The following is a 21,243-nucleotide window of genomic DNA, read 5'->3' as shown; positions in this document are numbered from 1 at the left end:
CAGAGAGCTTAGGTTCAAAGCCAGAATCTCAGCCTCTAAATGGGATATGAAATAGTCGGATAGCTGCCTGGATGGCCCTGATTCCACATACAGCTCAATCCACCCCTTTTTCAGCTCCAGAGACCTGCTGTTAATGGCTTGGAACCGGTGGTCTACAGGTAGCCTATCGTGCCTCGTCTTCTGGGGCTTTTTTCTGCTTCTTACCGTCTCCGCAGGAATGACGGGAAACTGGTGGGGACACTGTGACAGAGGCTTGAGAGTCTTCTGCCAGCAAACCCTCTAGGGAATGTTCCGCCTTCATCAAGGCAGAAGAAAGGAACTAGCCTCAGCTCCTTAAAGAACCTAAGAGGGCCAGATATAGTACACTTGTAAATACAGCCTGTCTCCCTTCCACGGGCTGCTCCTGCTCCCACCTCCCCTGCTTCCTCAGCAAAAGGGAAGAAGCGAGGAAAGTATAGGCAGCCCAGGGAGGCAGCCCCTTCCAGCCTGGAAGGCCACATGGTGTGGAAAAAGTGAATAAGGAAAAGTTATTTACTTGTTCCCACAATATAAGAACTGGGGGTCACCAAATGAAATGAACAGGCAGCAGGTTTAAAAGAAACAAAAGGAAATTTTTCTTCACTCAGTGCACAGTCAACTTGTGGAACTCCTTGCCAGAGGATGTTGTGAAGGCTAGGACATTAGCAGTGTTCAAAAAAGAGCTAGATAGATTCATGGCGGTTAGGTCCATCACTGGCTATTAGCCAGGATGGCTAGGAATGGTGTCCCTAGCCTCTGTCAGGACAGGGATCACGTGAGGATCACCTGTTGTGTTCCCTCCCTCTGGGGCATCTGGTATCTGATTTTGGCCACTGTGGGCAGACAAGACACTGGGCTAGATGGACCTTTGGTCTGACCCAGTCTGGCTGTTCTTATGTATGTCTACATGGTGGAGCTATTTCGGGATCCTGGAGGGATCCCAAAATAGTTATTCCGCATCTTTTGAGCAGGCCCATTATTTTGAAATATAAGGGGCTTGCTAATTCTGACCTTCCTGTAAACCTCGTTCCACGAGGATTAAGGGACGTTTCGAAATAAGCTATTTTGAAATTAACTCAAACTAAGCGATGCAATCTGCGTCGCTCAAACTGCATAGCTTATTGCCAGCTCCGAGCGCAGTGTAGACACACCTGAACAGATGAACCGAGAGATTTCATTTGAGGTGGCTCCCGCTCTCTGTTCTCATGTTGGGAAGTGCGATGGAAAGATGAGAGGTTGCTAACTGGGGAGCATTGCTTCCTTACAGTTCATCTGAATAATTCCAGCCTTTTGCCAGAGGCAGGATGGCTTAGTGAGTAGTGTTCCTCCTACGTTTTCCCCCCACCCCTGAGCAGAATGAATTTTCTTGTGGGCACCAGTGCAGAGGGGCTGTGTGACACATCATATTCATGATAATGCCCCTAACAAAATGTATGTGGCAGGAGTGAGATCAAAGGGTTCTGAGTGCAGGAGGGGGCTCAGACACAGGGCTGGAGTACAGGGGTATAAGGACTCCAGCTGGGGGTGTGGGTCCTAGGGTGGGTTTGATGTTGAGGGGTTTGGGGTGCAGGTGAGGGGAGAGGCTCTGGGCTTGGGGTTAGTGTGCAAGACGGGGTACAGGCTCTGGGCTGGGGATGTGGGCTTTAGGTTGGGGCTGGGATGGGGGCTTTGGGGTGCAGAAGCATTTTCAGGGTGCGGAGAGCTCCAGGTGGGACAGGAACTTCTCCCCACTATCCCTGGCAGCTTCAGGGCTTGGGAAGAGATTTCTCTCCCCACTGTCTCCCCGAGCTGCTGTGCAGGGTTTAACAGGAACTTACCTGTGAGTAAATCACTCGACTGAAACTTAGGAGAAGTAGGTTCTAATCCCTCCTCTGCCACTGAGCTGCTTACTGGTCTTTGGCAAGTCACTTTCCCCATTCTGTGCCTCAGTTTCCCCTCCTCTAACAATGGGGCTAGTGATACTGACCTTGGAGATCCATAGGAGCTGGTTGTTGTTGTGTCTACTGACAAGCTCCCCTCCCTCTGCCTGCGATCAGTTACATGTCAGGCCAGGACAAGAGCTAAGGAAGCTGAAATTCCCAGCAGGCCCTTGATTTCTCTTCTGCACTCCAGTTTGGGGATTGGGGAGCCCCCCTGATGTGACTGTTTAAACTCTCAGTGACTTTTATCATTAGAGTTGACCCAACAAATAAGACTCTGTTGCCCTAGGCCCGCCCATCACACAGCTGGCTCTTTCCAATGACCAGCAGAAGGGAGCCAGCTTTTCAAACCCTGTGGAACACCTCAAGGTTAGGGGCCTCATTCAGGACACCCTCTGTCCAATTCGGTCCAAGCAAGGTCGAAAAACTGTCTCCTGCCCTCAGACTCAACCCCCGAATGCCGAGACTGATACTTGGTTGTTGGGAAAATTTAGAAGGGGTCAGAGGGAGTCCAAGCTAAAGCTAAGAAACGTCACCATTTAGCTAGAGACATGACTGCACGGTCATGGTCCAAGGAGCTTTCCGGGGGGAGAGGGACACCCTGGATTTTTCCTTTGCAGCATCACATGCATCTTAGCGCGAGGCCTGGGTGTGAGATGGAAATGTACAGGGGCTTTTGGTCCTTTGTCTCACTCCTTTTGGTTCCCTGCATTCCTGCCTTCGTGCCGCAGGCTTCGGCATGGGGACGATGTATTGATTGTGACGAATGCAATTAAGCCGTGTTAATGAAGTTCAAACAAGTGTTATCATAAATTTGGCAGCGTGGAGAGAAACAAAAGGTCAGCTGCAGCCCTGTGTCATATTTCCAGCACGCTTGTGAATGCTAATGAGCCGGTCCCGGTCAGAACATAGTCCCCTTCTTGGGGCTCTGGGATTGTATGAAGTGTTCCCAAATTTCCAGGGTGTGTTGGCTCAAAGGGGCGACTCAGGCAAGGTGGCAAACTTGCAAAAGTTTTCATCTCAGCTCTGCTGGTGCATATCTGGAAGCCAATGGTGTTACACCAGTGTAGGAGAGATCACCATTAGGTCCACTCTGACGGTCCCCCTCTGCCCAGCTGCAGAGAAAGGAGGCGCTCCGGCGCAGGTTGAGGATTGCTGAACCCAGTCGCCTTTTCCTGTGTTCTCTGACTCTTTCTTCTGCTCCATCCTGAATTCTCCTTTTGGCCCAGAGATGTCTGAGCTCTGATTGACTCTGGCTAGTTTTAGTTGCATGTTTTCACCCGGAAGTGGCATCAGCTCCAGAAACTGAATCCATAACTTGGCTTTTCCAAGTCTCTGGGCTGTTTGGATTGGGATTTTGGTTAGAGCAAACCCCTGCTCATCACTTAGGCCAGTGGTCTCCAACCTTTTTACACCCAAGATCACTTTTTAAATGACAGACCAAGCCAAGATCTACTGCCCCACCCCTTCCTTGAAGCCCCGCCCTCTGTAGTCTCCTCCTCTCCATCACTTGCTATCCCCATTCCTTATACCGCTACTTTAAAAAAAATTCCCACCATTCCTCGCAGCTACTCACCTGTGCTGTTGCTCGGTGAGTATCTGCTCCTCAAATGAGGAAATCTAATGTAAATGTACTGCGCAGGCGCACAGTTCAGAGAGGACTCAAGAGCTACTCTTAGAGCCTCTGAGATCTACCGGTAGATCACGATCTACTGGTTGGTGACCATGGACTTAGGCTATGTTTGCACTGCCCCTCTCTTGCGCAAAAGCCTATGCAAATGAAGCATGGATTAGCATATTGCAATGCTTCATTTGCATAATTCTTCCTCATTTTTTCAGGAAGAACGGCTCTTGCGCAAGAGGGGGTTTTTGCGCAAAAAGGGGCCGTCCACACAGCTCCTTTTTGCGCAAAAGCTTCTTGTACAAAAACGGCTCCTAATTAATTATGTAAATGAAGCCTGGCAATATGCTAATCTGCGCTTCATTTGCATAGGCTTTTGCTCAAAAGGGGGGCAGTGTAGATGTAGCCGTAATGTCAACGGGTGCTGCTGGATGCTTTGCTTGAAGCATGTACCATGAATGCTGGGGAGAATTCTGAGCCACTGCATACATGCATAGTTCATGGGTTGTGCATTTTTTATTTATTTTTTTCTGAAGAAAATAGCTTCTGCCGGAATGCTGCTGCACTTCTGCGTATTTGCCTCCCAGAAGGTGCAGTGGCCCAACACCAGAGCAGCTGGTCCCAGTCAGGGCAGCCCCAGATATGATAGGGAAGCAACAGAGCCTGCAGTGCCTTCTACACAGCACCCGTTGGGCCAGGGCAGGAGAAAGATGGCTGTGGAGTCACAGACCAGTTCATGAGGGCTAGTGAGGGGGGCAGACTGGGGCAGGCCAACATGGGGGAAAGTGTTGGCTGAGTGGTGGCACAGAGACACATGGGGACGAGGGAGGGGGTGCAGGGCTACATGGGGGAAGGAGGCCGGCTGAGAGGCTGAATGTGGACAGGGACAGAAATACCTGACTGAATGGGAGAGCCAAGGATCATGCAGGATCTGCATGGGGGAAGCTCCCCAACAATCCCTCCCTGCCCCCCCCCACCCCAGTACCGTACTTTTCTCTCAGCCAACAATTCTTTAATTTCACACCCAGGGCTATGTCTAGACTACGGGGTTTTTCCGGGATACCTCTTTCTGGGATTAGTCTCTCAAACCTCTGGTATCCCGGAAAAACTCTGCCACATCCAGGGAACATGTCTGCTCTTCCCCTTTTTTGGCAGAACAGCAGATGCGCTCTTTTGGAAGAAGAAGAAGGGCTTCCATGAGGAAGAAGGGCTCTTCCAAAAGAGGTTTTTTTTCTGAAATTTGGCCCAGTGTAGATGGGCCAAATTTTGGAAAAGCCGCTTCTGAAAAAACTATCAGAAAAAGGTGCACAAATTGCGGAGTGCAATTTGTGTACCTTTTTCCAATAAAACCCTATAGTCTAGACATAGACCAAGCTCCTTCCCAGAAATTACTTCCTCGTCTCCTCCACTACCCCGATGCTCCCAAACCTTTGCACTGCGTCTGAGGGGTGTGGAAGATATGTTTCTCTATGGTTGTTTACATGAATTATTACTCAGCATTCTGTATTAATATACCTAGTAAGGAATCTATTTCTCAAAAAAACATTTCCTAATTTTGTTGTTGTTGTCTGTATTTTATGGCCATTCTGGATGAAAGGTATTTTGAAATAAATAACCGAAATACTCAAAACGGATGTGATTATAGCTTGTTATTTTGCCATGTAGAATAGGCAGAGTTTAAAAACTTGTGCACAGAACTTTTAATCTTTTGGCGCTGTATCCCCTTAGGAGTAACCATGGCTGCTGACGCTGCTGTGAGGTCTTTTGAGCACCAGTGCATCCTCCGTGCAGAGAAACCAGCAGCTAGTAGCAGATGGCTTGGCGTAGGGGAGCTCCTCAGAGGGGCTAGCTAAGTTAGCATTCATGTTAGACCAATACATACTAGTATGGATACTTTGCTTTTGCTCCTTCAGTTGGATATTGACACCAAGCACCCAGGCACAATCAATTTTAGCTCTAATGTTCCTACATAAGACAAGTTTGACTTCAGGTTCCTTCTAGCCAACTCCTTAGCAACTCAGTAACTCCCTAGCTGTGACTCCAGTTACTTCGGCATTGAGTCGTGCTCCGTCCTTAAAACCCAGCTGTCTTGTGTGACCATCCTGTCAGCTGAGGACTACTGAATTAACTGGAATAACTCCAGTGAAAGAATGGCATGGGATTCTTTAAGAGTTGGGTGCAAATCAGTCGTATGTCCATCCTGACCACACCCATCACCTGAGCATCTAGGCACCACCAGCTGGTTTCTCCAAGATGGAAGCAACAACCATCCCCGGTCCAGGTGCTCCTCAGAGCCAGGCACTTGCATTCCAGAGGGACAAAACCGACGCCGATATTCACAACCTCCCAATCTGCTTTGGGTTTCAGCCAATACAGCAGCAAGGCACCTTGCAGAGTTTTTGTGCACTGTTAAAAATCACCCCAGCAGGCCCCGGGTCTGTCTCAGATAAAAGCTGGCGATGTTAAGTAGCAGCAGGTGCATTGATGCACCTGATTTATGAATGCAAACTCGTCCAGTTGTTCTGGGAAAGCTTCCAGGAAAAAGTCACCCCTACAGCTGGGGATCAGCCTTCCACTCAAGCAGTTTTAATAAATACACTGCTAATACAAGCCCCGGTGACTTACGTTTTCTATTTATCCGGAGAAGAGGGAGAGGCCCGGGGAAAGCTTCTCCAAACACCCCTTCCCACCAAAGAGTCCTCACCCCACCACTTGAAGGACAGAGACCACCTCTAGAGATGGGAGGGACTTAGGAGCTGAAAGAGTCATGGTAATCAATCAGCTGACTGCTAACCAGGGTGACATTGAGTACTAGTTGCAGTGGAAGGTGTGAGCTGAGTCTCTGTCGATTAAAACTAACGGCCCATTTCACACAGACCACCAAAGAGCTACTAGATCGTAACATCTCTGGGTCAAGAATGACCTAAATGCACAATCCACAAGTAAACATCTCCGGATCTCATTCCCAGTGTCCAGATGGATCTAGTTCCCCAGCTCTTCACATGTTTGAAAACTTGGGCACAGTATGAGAAATCAGTCATAATTAAGCAAGGTAACTCCTACAGGCCCGATTGGTTGCTAAGAAACTACATTCATAAAAAATGGAAGTGTCTAAAGTGCTGCTAAAAATAATTGTCTGGACAAATCAGTGACCAACAGTGGCTGCATTAGAAAGGATTTCATTTAACTCTGACTACAGTGTAGAAATCTTAACCAGCAATGTTCTTCTTTCACTGATATACCAGAATGACTAACCCACTCCATAATATCACTGTATCACTACAGTAACAAAGAGTTCATATAAACCTGTGTGATGTGTGATCGGTTTTACTAGGACTCTCAATTAACCACAGATAACGCATGTGATCAACTCAAAAAATGAATCACAATTAAAAAAATTAATTGTGATTAATCACACTGTTTAACACAGAAATGTATTAAACATTGTGGATGTTTTTCTACATTATCAAATAAACTGATTTCAGTTACAGCACAGAACACATCGTGTACGCCAGGGCTGGGCAATAATTTTTGATGGGGGACCACTCCAAGAATTTGGAAAGTGGTCAAGGGCCATACTCTTCCAGGATATTAATGGAGGAGGTGCAGGGAGGTTGAGTGCAGAAGGGAGCTTGGGGTAAGTGAGGGAGTTTGGGTGAAGGAGGCAGTTGTGACCTGGGGCACTGGATGGGATGCAGGGGGTTGGAGTGTGACCTAGGGCAGGGGATTGAGGTACAGGAAGGAGAGGGTGCAGGGATTTGGGTTGTGAGCTAGGGCAGGAGGGGACTGTGATCTGGGGCAGGGGGTTGAGGTGCCCATCTGGGAGGGGATATAGGTGTAGGAGGGGGGCAGAGGTTTTGGTGGTGTAGGGAGCAGGAGTGGGGGGCAGAGGGTTGGGGAAGGGAGGGGCTCGGGTGCCAGAGGCAGGATCTGGCCAGGAGACTTACCGGCCATTGGCCTATTCCTGAATCAGCCTCCCTGCCAGCCAGTGTTCCCTCTAAGGTGCGAGGCAGCCCAGCTTCACAGGTGATTTATCAGCCCCGCCCAATCAGTCATGTCCATGCACAGAACCCTGAGCCCTTGACAGGGTGGGGCTGATTAAGCACCTGTGAAGCTGTGCTGCTCCACAGCTTAGAGGGAACCTGTCTGCCTGCCCCGCCCCCGCACAGGCAGCAGCCATGTGGTCTGGAGCCCCTTGTGCTTCGTGGCTGCCTGTTATTGAAACAGGCCGCTCCCGTTGGCCGGTTTCTAGCCAGGAAATGGCCAATGAGATTGTGCTGAGGAAGGGAGCAGCTCCTAAAGCTTTCCCCTCGCCTCCCTGCTGAGTTTCTGAGAGGCTTGCGTGTTGGGTGAGGGAAGCCTTTATTTCCTCTATCTACTTCTAGTAGGTGAATTGAAAAACACTCTTTCTTTTGTTTTTACACAGTAAATTTTTGTAAAACAAATAAATATATATAAAGGGAGTACCATACACTTTGTATCCTGGTTGTAATTGAAATCAATATAATTAGAAATGTAGAAAACAGCCAATAATATATAAATAAATGGCATCTTATTATTAACAGCATAATTAATTGCAAGATTAATTATTTTAATTGCTTGACAGCCCTGAATTTTAGACAATATCTATCTTTCTATCCAGCTGAATAATTATTTAAAACTGTATATTTTTATATGGCCTCTGATGGATCCATGTTTGCTTTACAGCAAGCATTTTCTGACTGTATATTTCCAAAAATTGTCAGTAATGCCCAGCAAACAAGGGGATATTGGAAAACCATTCATACATCAAATTCTACAAAGTTTCCTCAAGCAAACTGTTATCAAAGTCATGGGAGCTTTGCCAGGCTTAGTCCCACAAGATCTGGCCCTCTATTAATAGGAAGAAGAGAAAAATTTTGTGTTGATTGACTGGGCACTTTTCCTGCTGATGGATCATAAAGCACTTACTGAACTATGCAGGTAGGAACTGCATGTCCAGCCACTGTAATGGGGCTGCCTGTGGTGTACAGTCCATAGATCCCTGCACAGCAGCGAGTAAGTGTGTGGAGAGGAACTGGGTTAGGATGCATGGGAAACCCCTGCTCTGTGAAACAATGCCTGGACATCATCAATTCCAAAATAGCCAATCTCTTTGTTCTTTGGGGTTTCACGCAAAGTCACCTGCATGCAAGTCTGTTTGCCCAAAGCAGGACCAACCCAACTAAATCAACCCAGCCAGGACTTTGTCAAGCTGAGACTTAAAAACTTCTAGTGATGGAGATTCCACCCCCTCCCTGGGGAACCCATCCCAGTGTTTCCCCGCCCTCCTAGGGAAAGAGTTTGTCCTAATAACCAGCCTACACCTCCCGCACTGCAACTTGAGACCATTGCTCCTTGTTCTGTCATCTGTCCCCACTGAGAACAGCCTCTCTCCATCCTCTTTGGAACCTCCTTCAGGTAGTTGAAAGCTTCTATCAAATCCCCCCTCACTCTTCTGCAAACTAAACAAGCCCAAATCCCTCAGCCTCTCCTCATAATTCACGTGCTCCAGTCCCCTAATCATTTTGGTCACCCTCCACTGGACTCTCTCCAATGTGTCCACATCCTCTCTGTAATGGGGCGAGGACCCAGCCCTGGATACAATATTCCAGATGTGGCCTCACCAGCATAAATAAAGGGGAAGAATCACTTCCCTAGATCTGCTGGCAATGCTCCTCCTGATGCCCCCTAATATGTCGTTATCCTTCTTGGCTACAAGGGCAAACTATTGACTCATCTCCATCTTCTCATCCACTGGAATTCCCAGGTCCTTTTCTGCAGAACTGCTACTTAGCTAGTCGGTCCCCAGCCTGTAACAATGCTTGGGATTCTTCCGTCCCAAGGGCAGGACTCTGCACTTGTCCTTGTTGAACCTCATCAGATTTCTTGTGGCCCAATCCTCCAATTTGTCTAGGTCACTCTGGACTCTATCCCTGCCCTCCAACATATCTACCTCTCCCCCTAGCTTAGTGTCATCTGCAAACTTGCTGAGGGTGGAGTCCATCCCCTCATCCAGGTCATTAATGAAGATGCTGAACAAAACTGACCCCTGGAGCACTCCACTTGGCAGTGACCACCAGTCAAACATTGATCACTACCTGTTGAGTCAGATAATCTAGCCAGCTTTCTATCCACCTTACAGTCCATTTATCCTATCCTGACTTCCTGAACTTGCTGGCATGAATACTGTGAGGGTGTGTCTAAACTACATGGCTCCATCGATGGAGCCATATAGATTAGGCTGATCGGCAAAGGGAAATGAAGCGGTGATTTAAATAATCGTGGCTTCATTTAAATTTAAATGGCTGCCGCGCTGAGCCAACAAACAGCTGATCAGCTGTTTGTCGGCTCAGCGCACTAGTCTGGACGCTCCCACGCCGACCTGAAAGCCCTTTATCGACCTCCCCGTTATGCCTCGTAGGATGAGGTTGATAAAGGGCTTTCATATTGGCAGGGAAGCGTCCAGACTGCCCCGATCTGCCGACAAATAGCTGATCGGCAGAGCGGGGCAGCCATTTAAATTTAAATGAAGCTGCGATTATTTAAATCACGGCTTCATTTCCCTTTGCTGAACAAACAAATCTACGTGGCTCCGTCGACGGAGCCATGTAGTCTAGACGTACCCTGAGAGACCATATCAAAACAAAAGGTAAACAAGGCAGCTTGGCCAGGACTGGGCCCTTTTTGGCTCGAGAGTGTGTAGAAACGATGAATCCCAAGCTTAGACCATCCTTCTGCGGCCGGGCACCATGACTCAGCCAGAATCTGTCACGCTCTCTGTTTCCCTCAGCCTCCACACGCCAGTGTCTCCACAAGAGACATGAGATCTGAAAACAACTTCCGCGTATTCCTCTAACTGACGTCCCCATCTTTGGTGTGAGGCATATGGAGCAAAATGGCCAAGAAAGGATCTTTCCATCGGGTCTTAGAACCAAAATTAAACTGACAAGCGCCACGACCTTCTAGTGTAGCTCTCTTCCCATCCTGCAGCCTCCGTCCACAGAGCAGGCCCAGGGAGCTCATGCCGACCCCTCTCCTCAGTGTAGGACTCACCTTTCCACCCAGTTCTTGTAGCTGGGGATGTCCTTGGCATACAGAAGCTTGTTAGACGGGGAGTCTTTGCCCAGACGGTGCTCCGAGGTGGAACAGGAGTCCATGAAGGTCTGAGCCACCACCGAGAGGCAGGCATCGGTGATGCTGTTCTTGTGGATGTCGAATACGAACTGGGGGTTTTTGATCATGTTGACCCAGAACCGTAGTGGCAAACTGCAGGGGGGAAGGCAGAGGGGAAGAACATGGTTCAGAGTCAGAACACCATTCCGACCCATCCTGGCTAATCGCCATTGATGGACCTAACCTCCATGAATCTACCTAGCTGTTTTTTGAACCCTGTTAAAGTCCTGGTCAAATTCCTGGCTCAAATTCCTCCCTGGTGGGACTCTACTCAATTCACCTTGAGTAGCATCCGACTCTGCAAAGGGCCCCACTGAAATTGGTGGAACTAGTTGGGCTGGCAGAGAGGGTCCCTCCTTAAGGTCTGTAAATGCCTCGCAAGGGTGCTGGAACGAGACCCGCCTGCTAATCGCTCCCCCAGACGTGGCTAGAAGAGGTCATATACCTGCAAACCGTAGAACTATCTGTGCTTGTAAGTGGGGAGCGGGTCTGAATTTTCAGTCTCAGCAATACCTGGGGTGGGCAGGGACGTGTAACACTAAAAAATGGGGTGTTGGCATTGAGCTTCCCAATTACAATTCCGTGCGCTGGTTGAAATTGCCCTGGGTGGTAACCACCCTGGCCGTGCTATGTAGCTGGACCCCTGGCCTGCCCCCAGCCCCAGCAGGCTGGGTAGAGCACAGCTCGGGGGTAATTAGAAGCCTCTGTGATCAAAGCCCACCCACTGGATCACCATCTTCGGGGCTTTGGCAAGTCTGGTTTCAAATGTCTCCAGGGCAGGGGCATCTGTCACATTACCCCTCATGTTCACAGATCTTCATTGCTGGCCTTTGCCGAGCTACAACTCCCCTTTCCTGACTTGCATCCCATTGCTTCTAGGTGTCCTGGGGGTGAAAGGCACTTAACATTGCTTACAGGTGCTGTCCTAATATAATCAATGGAGATATACCATTTCATAGCACTGGAAGGGACCTTGACAGATGTTTGAGTCCAGTCCCCTGCCCTCACAGCAGGACCAAGTACCAGCCCTGACAGATTTACCCGCAAACGGCCCCCTCAAGAATTGAGCTCACAATACTGGGTTTAGGAGGCCAATGCGCAAACCACTAAGCTGCTGCTACTCCTCCCTGCTTACCTTGGGGCTCTTCCAACAGCTCCCTGCTGGCTTTGGCCTCAGCTCTTGCACGGGGCACACCCACTTCCTTGCACTTCTGCCTGGTTCCCTAACAATTCTCCTCTCTCCCTGGGGTCTACAGCCTGCAGACCCCGCCAGGCAGACGTCCTTTTGGGTTAGTTATCACCTCGTTTTCCCCCCCGATGCCTCTGGAGCCGACAAACGTGTGGGCTGAACATCAGGCAGAAACTTGCCTTCGGGCGCCGGTGAGAGCCTCCCCCAGAGAAGCAGCTGAAGCCCAGTTGCTGGAGACATTTGCAACCAGAAGGTAGGGGCCTGGGCTAACACCCGAAAGAGCAGTGGGCCGTGGAGTGGGGAGGAAGCGCTGGGCAAGTTGGCCTGACAACGGTCACTTGCAACTCAATTTCTCGGCTGCTACACTCCAGCCAGCCACAGGTAGCAGAGAGCACTGGCTGGGAGCGAGAAGGGGGAAGTGACTTGGAGTTAATTTAATCTGATTGAGAAGAGATCATTTCTTCCTCCACCCTTCCCCCGTTAAATAAACCTCCTGCTCATTTAGTCTGAGTGGCTGCAATCAGCCTTAGATTAGCGCCACAGATAATGTTAATAATATGCTAATGTTTCATTAGCTGAAAGCCTCTTTGATGCATGGGGTTTCTTTTTTTATTTCCCGGCGCTGTGCCGACCTGCCAGTCAGCATGGCTGGTAAAAGGAGAAAACTCATCAGCTGGGAGTCCTGTGGTTCTCTTCTGCTGTGCCTTTTATAGTCCCTCGTATTAGTGCAGAAGAAGGGGGGGGACAATTCCCCAGGGGACCCTCCCCAACAGGGTGACTCAGAGGATAAAAGCATCAGGGATCCTCTCGAGAGAGAGCTCTGTTCTATTCCAGTATGTGCAACAAGAGTGGGAGGGAAGTGCTGCCCAGTGGTTGGAGCAGAGTCAGGCTATGCCACTTACCCCCCCACTAGATGCTCGTGTGGCTCCTGTCGCCTGCACCCCATGACCCTTGATGGCTCTATCGCCACAGTGCCCCTGGGAACTACTGTGAACCCCCCTTCTCAGAGGCACAGAGACTAAGGGGGTGTCTATATCGCCATCACAAGCTGTGATTTCAGCTGGAGTAGACACGCCAGTGCTAGCTTCTATCCAGCTTGCTCAGGTGCTACAGCCATGAAGCATCAGCGACACAGGCCTTGTGACAATCACATGCCTAATTACCCACGGTCCTGGGCATGGCCTGCGCCGAAGCTTGATTCGGCCCAGCTCGGGTATATCTCCAAGCCACAATCAGACCCAGGAGACACGTGCCCGCTGAGCTTTTCCGCAGAGGATAATGGGAGTCCGTGGCAGAGCTGGAGACGAACCCAGCCGTTGCCTTACCCACTGACTGTCCTCCCTGCACATCAGAACCCCAAACCCGGTCCCCTCTACCCGGGACAGAGAGCAGGGCCACGCCGGGGGAGCTCGCACTGACCAGTTGCTCTTCCAGGTGTGCCGCACATGGGGGTCGTGGATGTTGTGCTTGTCGGCCTGCTCGTCCAGGAAATCAAACATGTACTTGATGGCGAGGGGCAGGGCGCTGCCGCGATGGGCCGTGCTGAAGATCGTCTCAAAGAGGTCGTCTACAAACTTCTGCAAAGTGCCCTGTTGGGAGGTTAGGGGGGAAGGGAGGAAGGAGAAGAGCATGAGACACCATCCTGGGACCCGCTCTCGGTCTTGGACCCAGGCAGCAGCCTCAGCAAGCATCCATGGATGGAGCAGGCCAGGGACGCGGCCCCTTCTCTCTCCTTCGAGTTTGTCCCTTTGCGGAGGTGGAGAACTTCACCTTGCCTGGCTTCAACAGATATAGGGAAGTGTTTGCTTGGCGGTGTTGTTCACCGGGGCCCGTCTTTTGGCCCCCAAGTCCCAGAATGTGGAGGGATGTGTGAGCAGAAAAACCCCATATTGCAGAAAGGGTGGGGAGGTTTCCGGTTTGGGGTCAGATCTTCCACCGGTGTCACCTGGTGATGCTCCAGGGAAGTCGGGCTCCCCCAGTGTGTGGTGGGGAGTGGAGAGGTGGGTGTTTTGCATGCGAGACAGTCCAACCTGTGCACTGAGCAACACTCCTGCTCCCGATGGGGTTTTGCCACCCTCTGTGCAGGGAGCAGGCCCTGAAAGATCACACAGTGCTCTGGGGCCGCCGTGCGGATGTCGGGATAGGCTTGTGCAGAGCCTGGGGAGGGTTCCCGTGCTCCCATAGGGGAGAGAGCCCAGATCGGGCTGAGAACCATCATGAAATGGGACGATCTGAGTGTGAGGGGTCTGGAGGGCAAGTGGGTATGTTCACTTAATACCCCAACATCTTCCGTGGCCCCAGGGACCCCCCTGTGGGTGATGGACACCCTAAAACCAGCCCCAGGCTCCAGATGTGGCCTCACCAGAGCCAACGTGGCTGCTATGCTATGGTTGAACTGCGAGGGTTGTGTAGGGGCTGTGCAGCGTGACAAGTCCTAGTCTGTGTCCCCAGCACTCCTCCTTTGTCACAGCTAGGAAATCAGCCCTGACGCCCCTTTAATGACTGTAACTGCGTAACGGGATCGGCTCCGACAATGAAAAGTTCCCTGCAATGACCAACGTTCCTCCTTTCTCTGCACTGGCACGGGGAGAGTCCCCGTCCTGGAAGTGGAGAGACAGGTCCTGCCAAGCTGGGGGGAGTTTACCCAGCACTAAACCAACACACCGATGCTTAATGAGCAGGCTGGAGTCCCTTGCCGATTCCCCATTTGATTTATGCTGGAGAAACAAACAGAGAAAGGCTGAGCGCCGGCTTGCCAGAGCTCCTGAAAAATGAGCAAAGCCCAGGTCTGAGCAAGGAGAGGGCCCCGAAGGGGAAATTTGACCCAGAGGAGCTGCCCTCTGGATCTGTTTCCAGGGGGAATTGGTTCTCTCCAAATTGCCCAGCCAAATGCAAAGAAACCCTCCAAGGCTTTTAGGCAAAGGATCCCAGTGCTCCGAGGTCAGGGTACAAACCTCTCTCGGTGTAACTAAGTATTCCCCAGGACTGCGTTGGCAGCTATGGCACTCTCTCCTCTCTCCCTCAGAGGGGAGGATGGAGAGAGGCAAAGTCTCTCATACGAAGTGCAGGGGGGGAAAACAGCCTTTCCAAGTCTCTGTTGCTGTGTCAAATTCACCGCCGGCTCCCAGCTTGGCTCGCAAGGGAGGGCAGACGGGACAGGCAGGAGCTGGAGTTCTCTTTGTGGTCTGCTGGTATCTGGGCTGAACACCAAGCGTGTGCAGCGGCAGCCAAGCCCCCAGCAGGGGTAAATCAAACCTGCTCCGACGACTGCTGCTGTACGTCAGCTGGGGAACTCACCCCGTCAGGGTGCCCTTTATTTTTACCTTGCTGGACCCTCATGGCACCTAGACGCCACAGGGATGGGCACGTTCCAAGTCAGACAGAGCCACTGCATACTCTGTGCCTGAGCCGCCGACAGCGGTGACGGGGGCGAGAGGGCAATCGCCCCGGGGCCCAGGGTATTAAAAGGGCCTGGGCTTCCCGGCTGTTAGCATGGCATGGCTGTTAGCTGGCTGGGACAGGCGCAGCACAATCTCTGCATGATGCTGGAGGCGTGTTGCCCTAGTCCCGCCTCTCCTGCCTGAGGCCCCACCCCTTCTGGGGGCGGAGCTGGGCCTCCCCAACATCGTGCATGGCCCAGCGACGTCTGTCACCAGTCCCGCTCTGTGCCCACTGACACAAGAGTAACTGGATTAGGGATTGTTATTCGGTTGCCGGGGGGTCAGACACCAAGGGCACAGGGGGAACAGCAGAGCAGGACTTCGATGTGTCGATGGGGGTCCGCGTCCAGCCCCAGACTCTGGGCGTGGGTACACTCAACGATGGACTTCACCACCGTTGCATTTCCGCCGGGAGGGTTGTAAACCCCCCGAGCCCGGTCTACACTGCAGCTTCCACCGCTGCCAGGGCTGCCCCGGGAGGTTCTGAAATCCGCCCCACCACCCTGCCGCCGGATGTGGCCCATGCACTAGGCGAGTCTCTCCCTCGGGCAGTGACGACGGCCCCGCTTCATGTCCCTCGTCCCCAGGATGCTGCGCACACTCGGGGGGCCAGAGAGCAGCAGGCCAAGCGCCCTCTCCAATCAGGAGCAGGCGCACAAAGCCAGCTGCCGTGCCCCACTGCGCAGCGCTACATGTTCCCGTCCAGGCAATGCTCACAACACACGGATGGACGTTAGGTGCCTGCAACTCAGTGAGCAGTGCTGCAAACTGCCCGCCCTGCCTTGGGGAAGGGGACAATTTCCATTTTCGTGGGTGGACTATGAACCCCCCCATCCGTGGCCTCTGAAATGAGACCACCTATGGGGGGAAGGAATACCGAATGGAGGAAACCGGGATTAGCAGCTGCGCAGCTGAGCCAGATCTGCGGCAGCTTTGAGGAGTCAGCCATGCGATGCGGTTGCAAGCAAAGCACACGCCGCCTGGGGCTGCCTTCACAGAGGCGTAGCGTGCAAGTTACAGCCCAGGCTCTCGCTAAACTATTCGTTCGCATTGCCAGAAGCCACCGTTCCTTCTCTGGCACGTTGTCCAAGCCTGCATCCCTTCCCTCTTGACTACTATAACCTCCTGCATCCCGGCCTCCCCTCTGCTCCCCTCCCTTGCAGTGCAGCTGACCTGAACCGGGGCTCCTAGCACCACCTTCCTCTCCCATCACTCTGGTCACATTGTCTCTCCACCCTTCAGAATCCTCCGCTGTCTCCTAAATTCCAGCTGCTCCCCTTCCAGGCCTGCTCCTCGGGTGCGTTGACACTGCAGTCCTAGCTCGAAATGAGCTACGCAATTGGAACTGTGCCAGTTGCGTACCTTATTTTGAGCTTATTTTGAAAAAGTCCTACTTCAAAATTCCAAGACAGACCACTTTTCCTACAAGTCCCTCAATCCTCGTGGAATGAGGTTTACCGGGACGGCAGAACAACGCGCCTGTTATTTCGATTACCTTTTCGAAATAACGGGCACGCTGTCAAAACGCAGAAAAGGCTTCTCTCCAGGCTTCCCCTAACAGCGGGAACCATCTCTTCTCTCTTGCCCAGGAAGAGCCCCATCTCCTCCTTTGAGCCCTTTGAAGCTCGCCTCTCTAAAGTCCCTCCGCCCTTCTCCAGCATAATACCTTGGTGGCTAGCAGCCTGGTTAGGTAGATCTCAGACACCATCTTGCTGCCCCGGTCGCCCTCTTTTTGGTCTCCGTGCTCATGGTTCTTGACTAGATGCCACATCTTGACTCCGCTCTCCAGATCAGGCGTGATCATGGGGGTGCGAGAGCGCAGGCTGTCCGGGCTGCCCGTGTAGCGGATCATATTTTCTGGAACACAAAGCCACAGCTCGCACAAGATACAATCCTCCCCCTTCAAGAAGAGGCGGCCCCAGGAGAGCCGATGTGTTTTCCCAGGGAAATACTCTGTGGTTGTTTCTGCTTTAAAAATACAGACCCGCATCTCCCGCCATGGCTGCCTCAGCTGCACCTGTTAACAGTCGCACAGGTCTAGGTGTTCAGAGGCAAAGCAGGCCCCGAGCAGATACACAGGAAAACTTGCCTACAGTCGTTCAGTCGGGCTGGGGAAGAGTCTCCAAGGGAAAGGCTGGAGGCCTCATTCCCCGGCACAACAGCACAACTGCTGCCAGGCTGGGCAAGACACGAGGCCGTTTAGAAAAGGGGATGCTCAGCTCCCGCGACGGCACACAAGTTGTTGCTGGGTCAGGGCAGGCAGCCGCTGCTGGAAACAGGGTCCTGCCAGAGCGGGATCCTGAAAACCCCCAGCTCCACTTGGCTGCAGCAGAAACCGCAGGCGACGAGCAGCCATCTGGACGAGGCCCACGGGGCTTCATGCTCCAAGGGCTTCATACCCTGCGTGCTGGGCTTGGGACACAGCCATTTGCTCCCCTCTTCCCTGAAGACACCCCACTCACTCCCTACCCCTGGGTCATTCCCTCCTCCAAAGGGTGCTGCTCAGCTCATTGCAGGCAGCACCACGAGTCCCCAGACCTGCGCCTGTGGATGGCATGACACCCCATTGAAGGCCACCTTTACTCTCCAAAGATACTGCTTCCCATCTCCCAGGCCCAGAGTGACAGTCCAGGCAATCCCCCTGACCCTCCCGCAATGCTACAAGTGGACTGTATTTCAACTGCAATTAACACAGGGTCTGACGCAGCCTCATTAATGCATTACCAGTCTCCCTGTATTAATTACTGGCTGGAGTATCCATGGTCACCCCAGCTAATGCTCCTTTTGCTGCAATTAACAATCACTTCTGATCCACCACACTCCCCCCCTCCTCAGCCCTTCTCCTCAAAACCCCTAGCACAGAACTCCAGAACTATAACAATGAAACTAGCCCAAAATCCGTCTTTGCAAAGGTCGCCGTGTCCTTCCCTAATTGCAACGATGCTGCAAAGAGCATGAATATTAATAAGGCTTGGTGCACTGCTCATGTCCTTGGAGTAAGGGGAAACAGGCTCCTCTGGACATTGAGTAACTGTGTTTCCCCCAAGCTACAAGAAGATGAGAAGGATCAGACTTACTTTCATATATTTAAAATAAAAAGTGGAGGAGGCAGCTGGCTCGAGGGAGGGCTGGTTTGTATCACTCTCCTGCAGCAGCCTGGCAACTCATTTCCCTCTAACCCTCACTCCCGGGTGTTCTTCTCCGGTCGGAAGTCCAACCGATGGGCAGCCAAGCACCAGGGTGGATACGCTGGCGGTTGAGCTGGGTTTCATGACTCAGGAAAGCTACGGTCTATTCTGGGCTTTGCAGGAGAATTTCCATGTGACTCACTTTACCTCGTCTATCGCTCGCCTCAGTTTCCCCCTGTGTAAAAGGGTCCTAATGGGACCTGGGCTGCTCAGTAAAGCGCTTTGAGGGCGAATGCGCTAGAGAAGTGCTAACTTTTACTGCTCTTGGTGTTATCTCACCCAGGCCGCAGTCCCATAGACTCTGCTACTCAGAAGGACTTCACCTTTGGACTGTCTGACACTTTTCATCTGCACTTCATAGAATCATAGAATCCCAGGGCTGGAAGAGACCTCAGGAGTCATCGAGTCCAGCCCCCTGCCCAAAGCAGGACCAATCCCAACTAAATCATCCCAGCCAGGGCTTTGTCAAGCCGAGACTTAAACACCTCTAGGGATGGAGATTCCGTCCCCTCCCTAGATAACCCATCCCAGTGCTTCCCCACCCTCCTCGGGAAATAGTTTTTCCTAATATCCAACCTAGACCTCCCCCATCACAACTTGAGCCTATTGCTCCTTGTTCTGCCATCCACCAGTACTGAGAACAGCCTCTCTCCATCCTCTTTGGAACCCTCCTTCAGGAAGTTGAAGGCTGCTCTCACATCCCCCCTCACTCTTCTCTTCTGCAGAACTACACAAGCCCAAATCCCTCAGTCGCTCCTCACAGGTCATGTGCTCCAGCCCCCTCATCATTTTGGTCGCTTTCCGCTGGACCCCCTCCAATGCGTCCACATCCTTCCTATAGTGGAGGGAGGGGGGGGTCAGAATTGGACACATGTGACCTCACCAGAGCTGAATAAAGAGGAATAATCACTTCCCTAGATCTTCTGGCAATGCTCCTCCTAATGCAACCTAATATGCCATTAGCCTTCTTGGCTACAAGGGCGCACTGTTGACTTATTGGGCAACTGCTGGTTAGCTGTCACAGGCTGTTCTCTTTGCAGGTGTTCCGCATGCACCCAGCATCTCCCCACCAGCGTGGCCACCAATATCGCCTCTCCACTGGCCTCTCTAGCATGCCTCAGCAAACAGGCCCTTACCATACTTGCTAGCTGAGGTCCTGGAGACCGTGGAGTTGTTGACAGCATTGTAGGCAGTGACCTGCTTGGACACCAGCGCTACCACGGACCCATCTGGCACCTGCAAAGGAAAGAGAATGGACCAATAAACCTCCCGGAGCCGGCCCAAAAGCATGCACAGGAACATAAAGGAAACCCAGCCAGTGAAACCGGAGCGACCAATGACTATCACGATTGGAGGGATCTCATCATTAGCTGTCTTTGGGCCCACCCCTGGAAACCCTTCTGCATGGGGGTGGGGACAAACGCTGCTCTCAGCACCCCAGTGCAGTTCTGGAATCACTCTCCTCAAGTCAATGGGCTTATTTTTAACAAGGGAGACTCTGGCCCATTGATCCAGAACTCACAGCTACCAATGGGAGCCCTTCCCTTGACTGCGAGGAGCTTTGGATCACGTCTTGAACGGGGGACTCTCACGAGCACGGATTTGTAGGACAAGGACATGGAATTCAGTCCAGGGCCGTGCCTTTGTACATATCTATACAGTGCCCATGCAATGGGCTTATCTTTAACACGCAGGAAAGTGCCATTTCTTCCGATCGTTCAATAGAATGGGACAGTGGTGGCCCAAAGGTCCAAGACATGAATTCTTCTAGCCAACGAGGGTCTCAAGTGTCTGAAATAGGGGGCAGCTAGAGCTGGCGAGCCAAGCTCTAGACACATCAGGTTCTGAGGTTCACAGAATCTCAGCAGTTGTTCTCACCAGGCTCCACTAGTGGGAATTTAATGAGAGCAGTGGATCTTGCAAGTTTTCTATTCTTTGGGGCTGAAATCTGATTGCAGCCTCATCTAAGGAGGGGGGGGGGGGGCGTGGAGAACAGGTCCCCTTGAGGTGATGTATCCAAACCAGGAGCAGTGATGGGTTAGGAGTTGGGAATTCAAATCTTTCTACGTTTCCAGGGGGTTGGATCTGAGCTTCTGATTCAGGCTATCTTCATGGGAAAAAGAAAGATTCAGCGCAGAAAAAGAAGCTGGTCTTCACAGAGACAGTAAATTCACAAGGGTGGTTTGGCACCGAGACCTATAAGAACATAAGAACGGCCATACTGGGTCAGATCAAAGGTCCATCTAGTCCAGGATTCTGTCTGCCGTCAGTGGCCAATGCCAGATGCCCCAGAAGGAGGGAAAACAACAGGGAATCGTCCGTGATCCTCCTCCTGTCACCCATTTACAGACAATCAGAGGCTAGGGATACCATTTCTACCCATCCTGGCTAATAGTCAGTGATGGACCTAACCTCCATGAATCTGTCTAGCTCTTTTTTGAACCCTGTTAAAGTCCTAGTCTTTACCACACCTTCTGGCTAGGAGTTCCACAGGTTGGCTGTGCGCTGAGTGAAGAAAAACTTCCTTCTGTTTGTTTTAAACCTGCTGCCTATTCATTTCATTTGGTGACCCCTAGTTCTTATCTTGTGAGAATAAGTAAATAACTTTTCCTTATTCACTTTTTTCACACCAGTTATGATTTTATAGACCTCGATCATATCCCCCCTTAGTCTC

General features: G+C 51.6%; 1 protein-coding gene across 2 annotated transcripts in view; it reads right to left on the bottom strand.

Annotated features, from left to right (window-relative positions):
- PLXNA4 (plexin A4) overlaps positions 1 to 21,243 on the bottom strand; it is a 689,852-nt gene that overhangs the window by 19,239 nt on the left and 649,370 nt on the right. For both annotated transcript variants that reach the window (XM_075925673.2, XM_075925677.2), the window contains exons 27-30: positions 19,706 to 19,805; positions 17,048 to 17,238; positions 13,361 to 13,530; positions 10,633 to 10,845 (exon numbers count right to left, since the gene is read on the bottom strand). In XM_075925673.2, the coding sequence (XP_075781788.1) occupies positions 10,633 to 10,845; positions 13,361 to 13,530; positions 17,048 to 17,238; positions 19,706 to 19,805 (674 nt within the window). The remainder of the gene's footprint in view (positions 1 to 10,632; positions 10,846 to 13,360; positions 13,531 to 17,047; positions 17,239 to 19,705; positions 19,806 to 21,243) is intronic.

The sequence above is a fragment of the Pelodiscus sinensis genome, chromosome 1, assembly GCF_052426305.1.
Source record: "Pelodiscus sinensis isolate ZL-2025 chromosome 1, ASM5242630v1, whole genome shotgun sequence".
Classification (NCBI taxonomy): domain Eukaryota; kingdom Metazoa; phylum Chordata; order Testudines; family Trionychidae; genus Pelodiscus; species Pelodiscus sinensis.
This window is presented reverse-complemented; position numbering and strand designations above follow the sequence as displayed.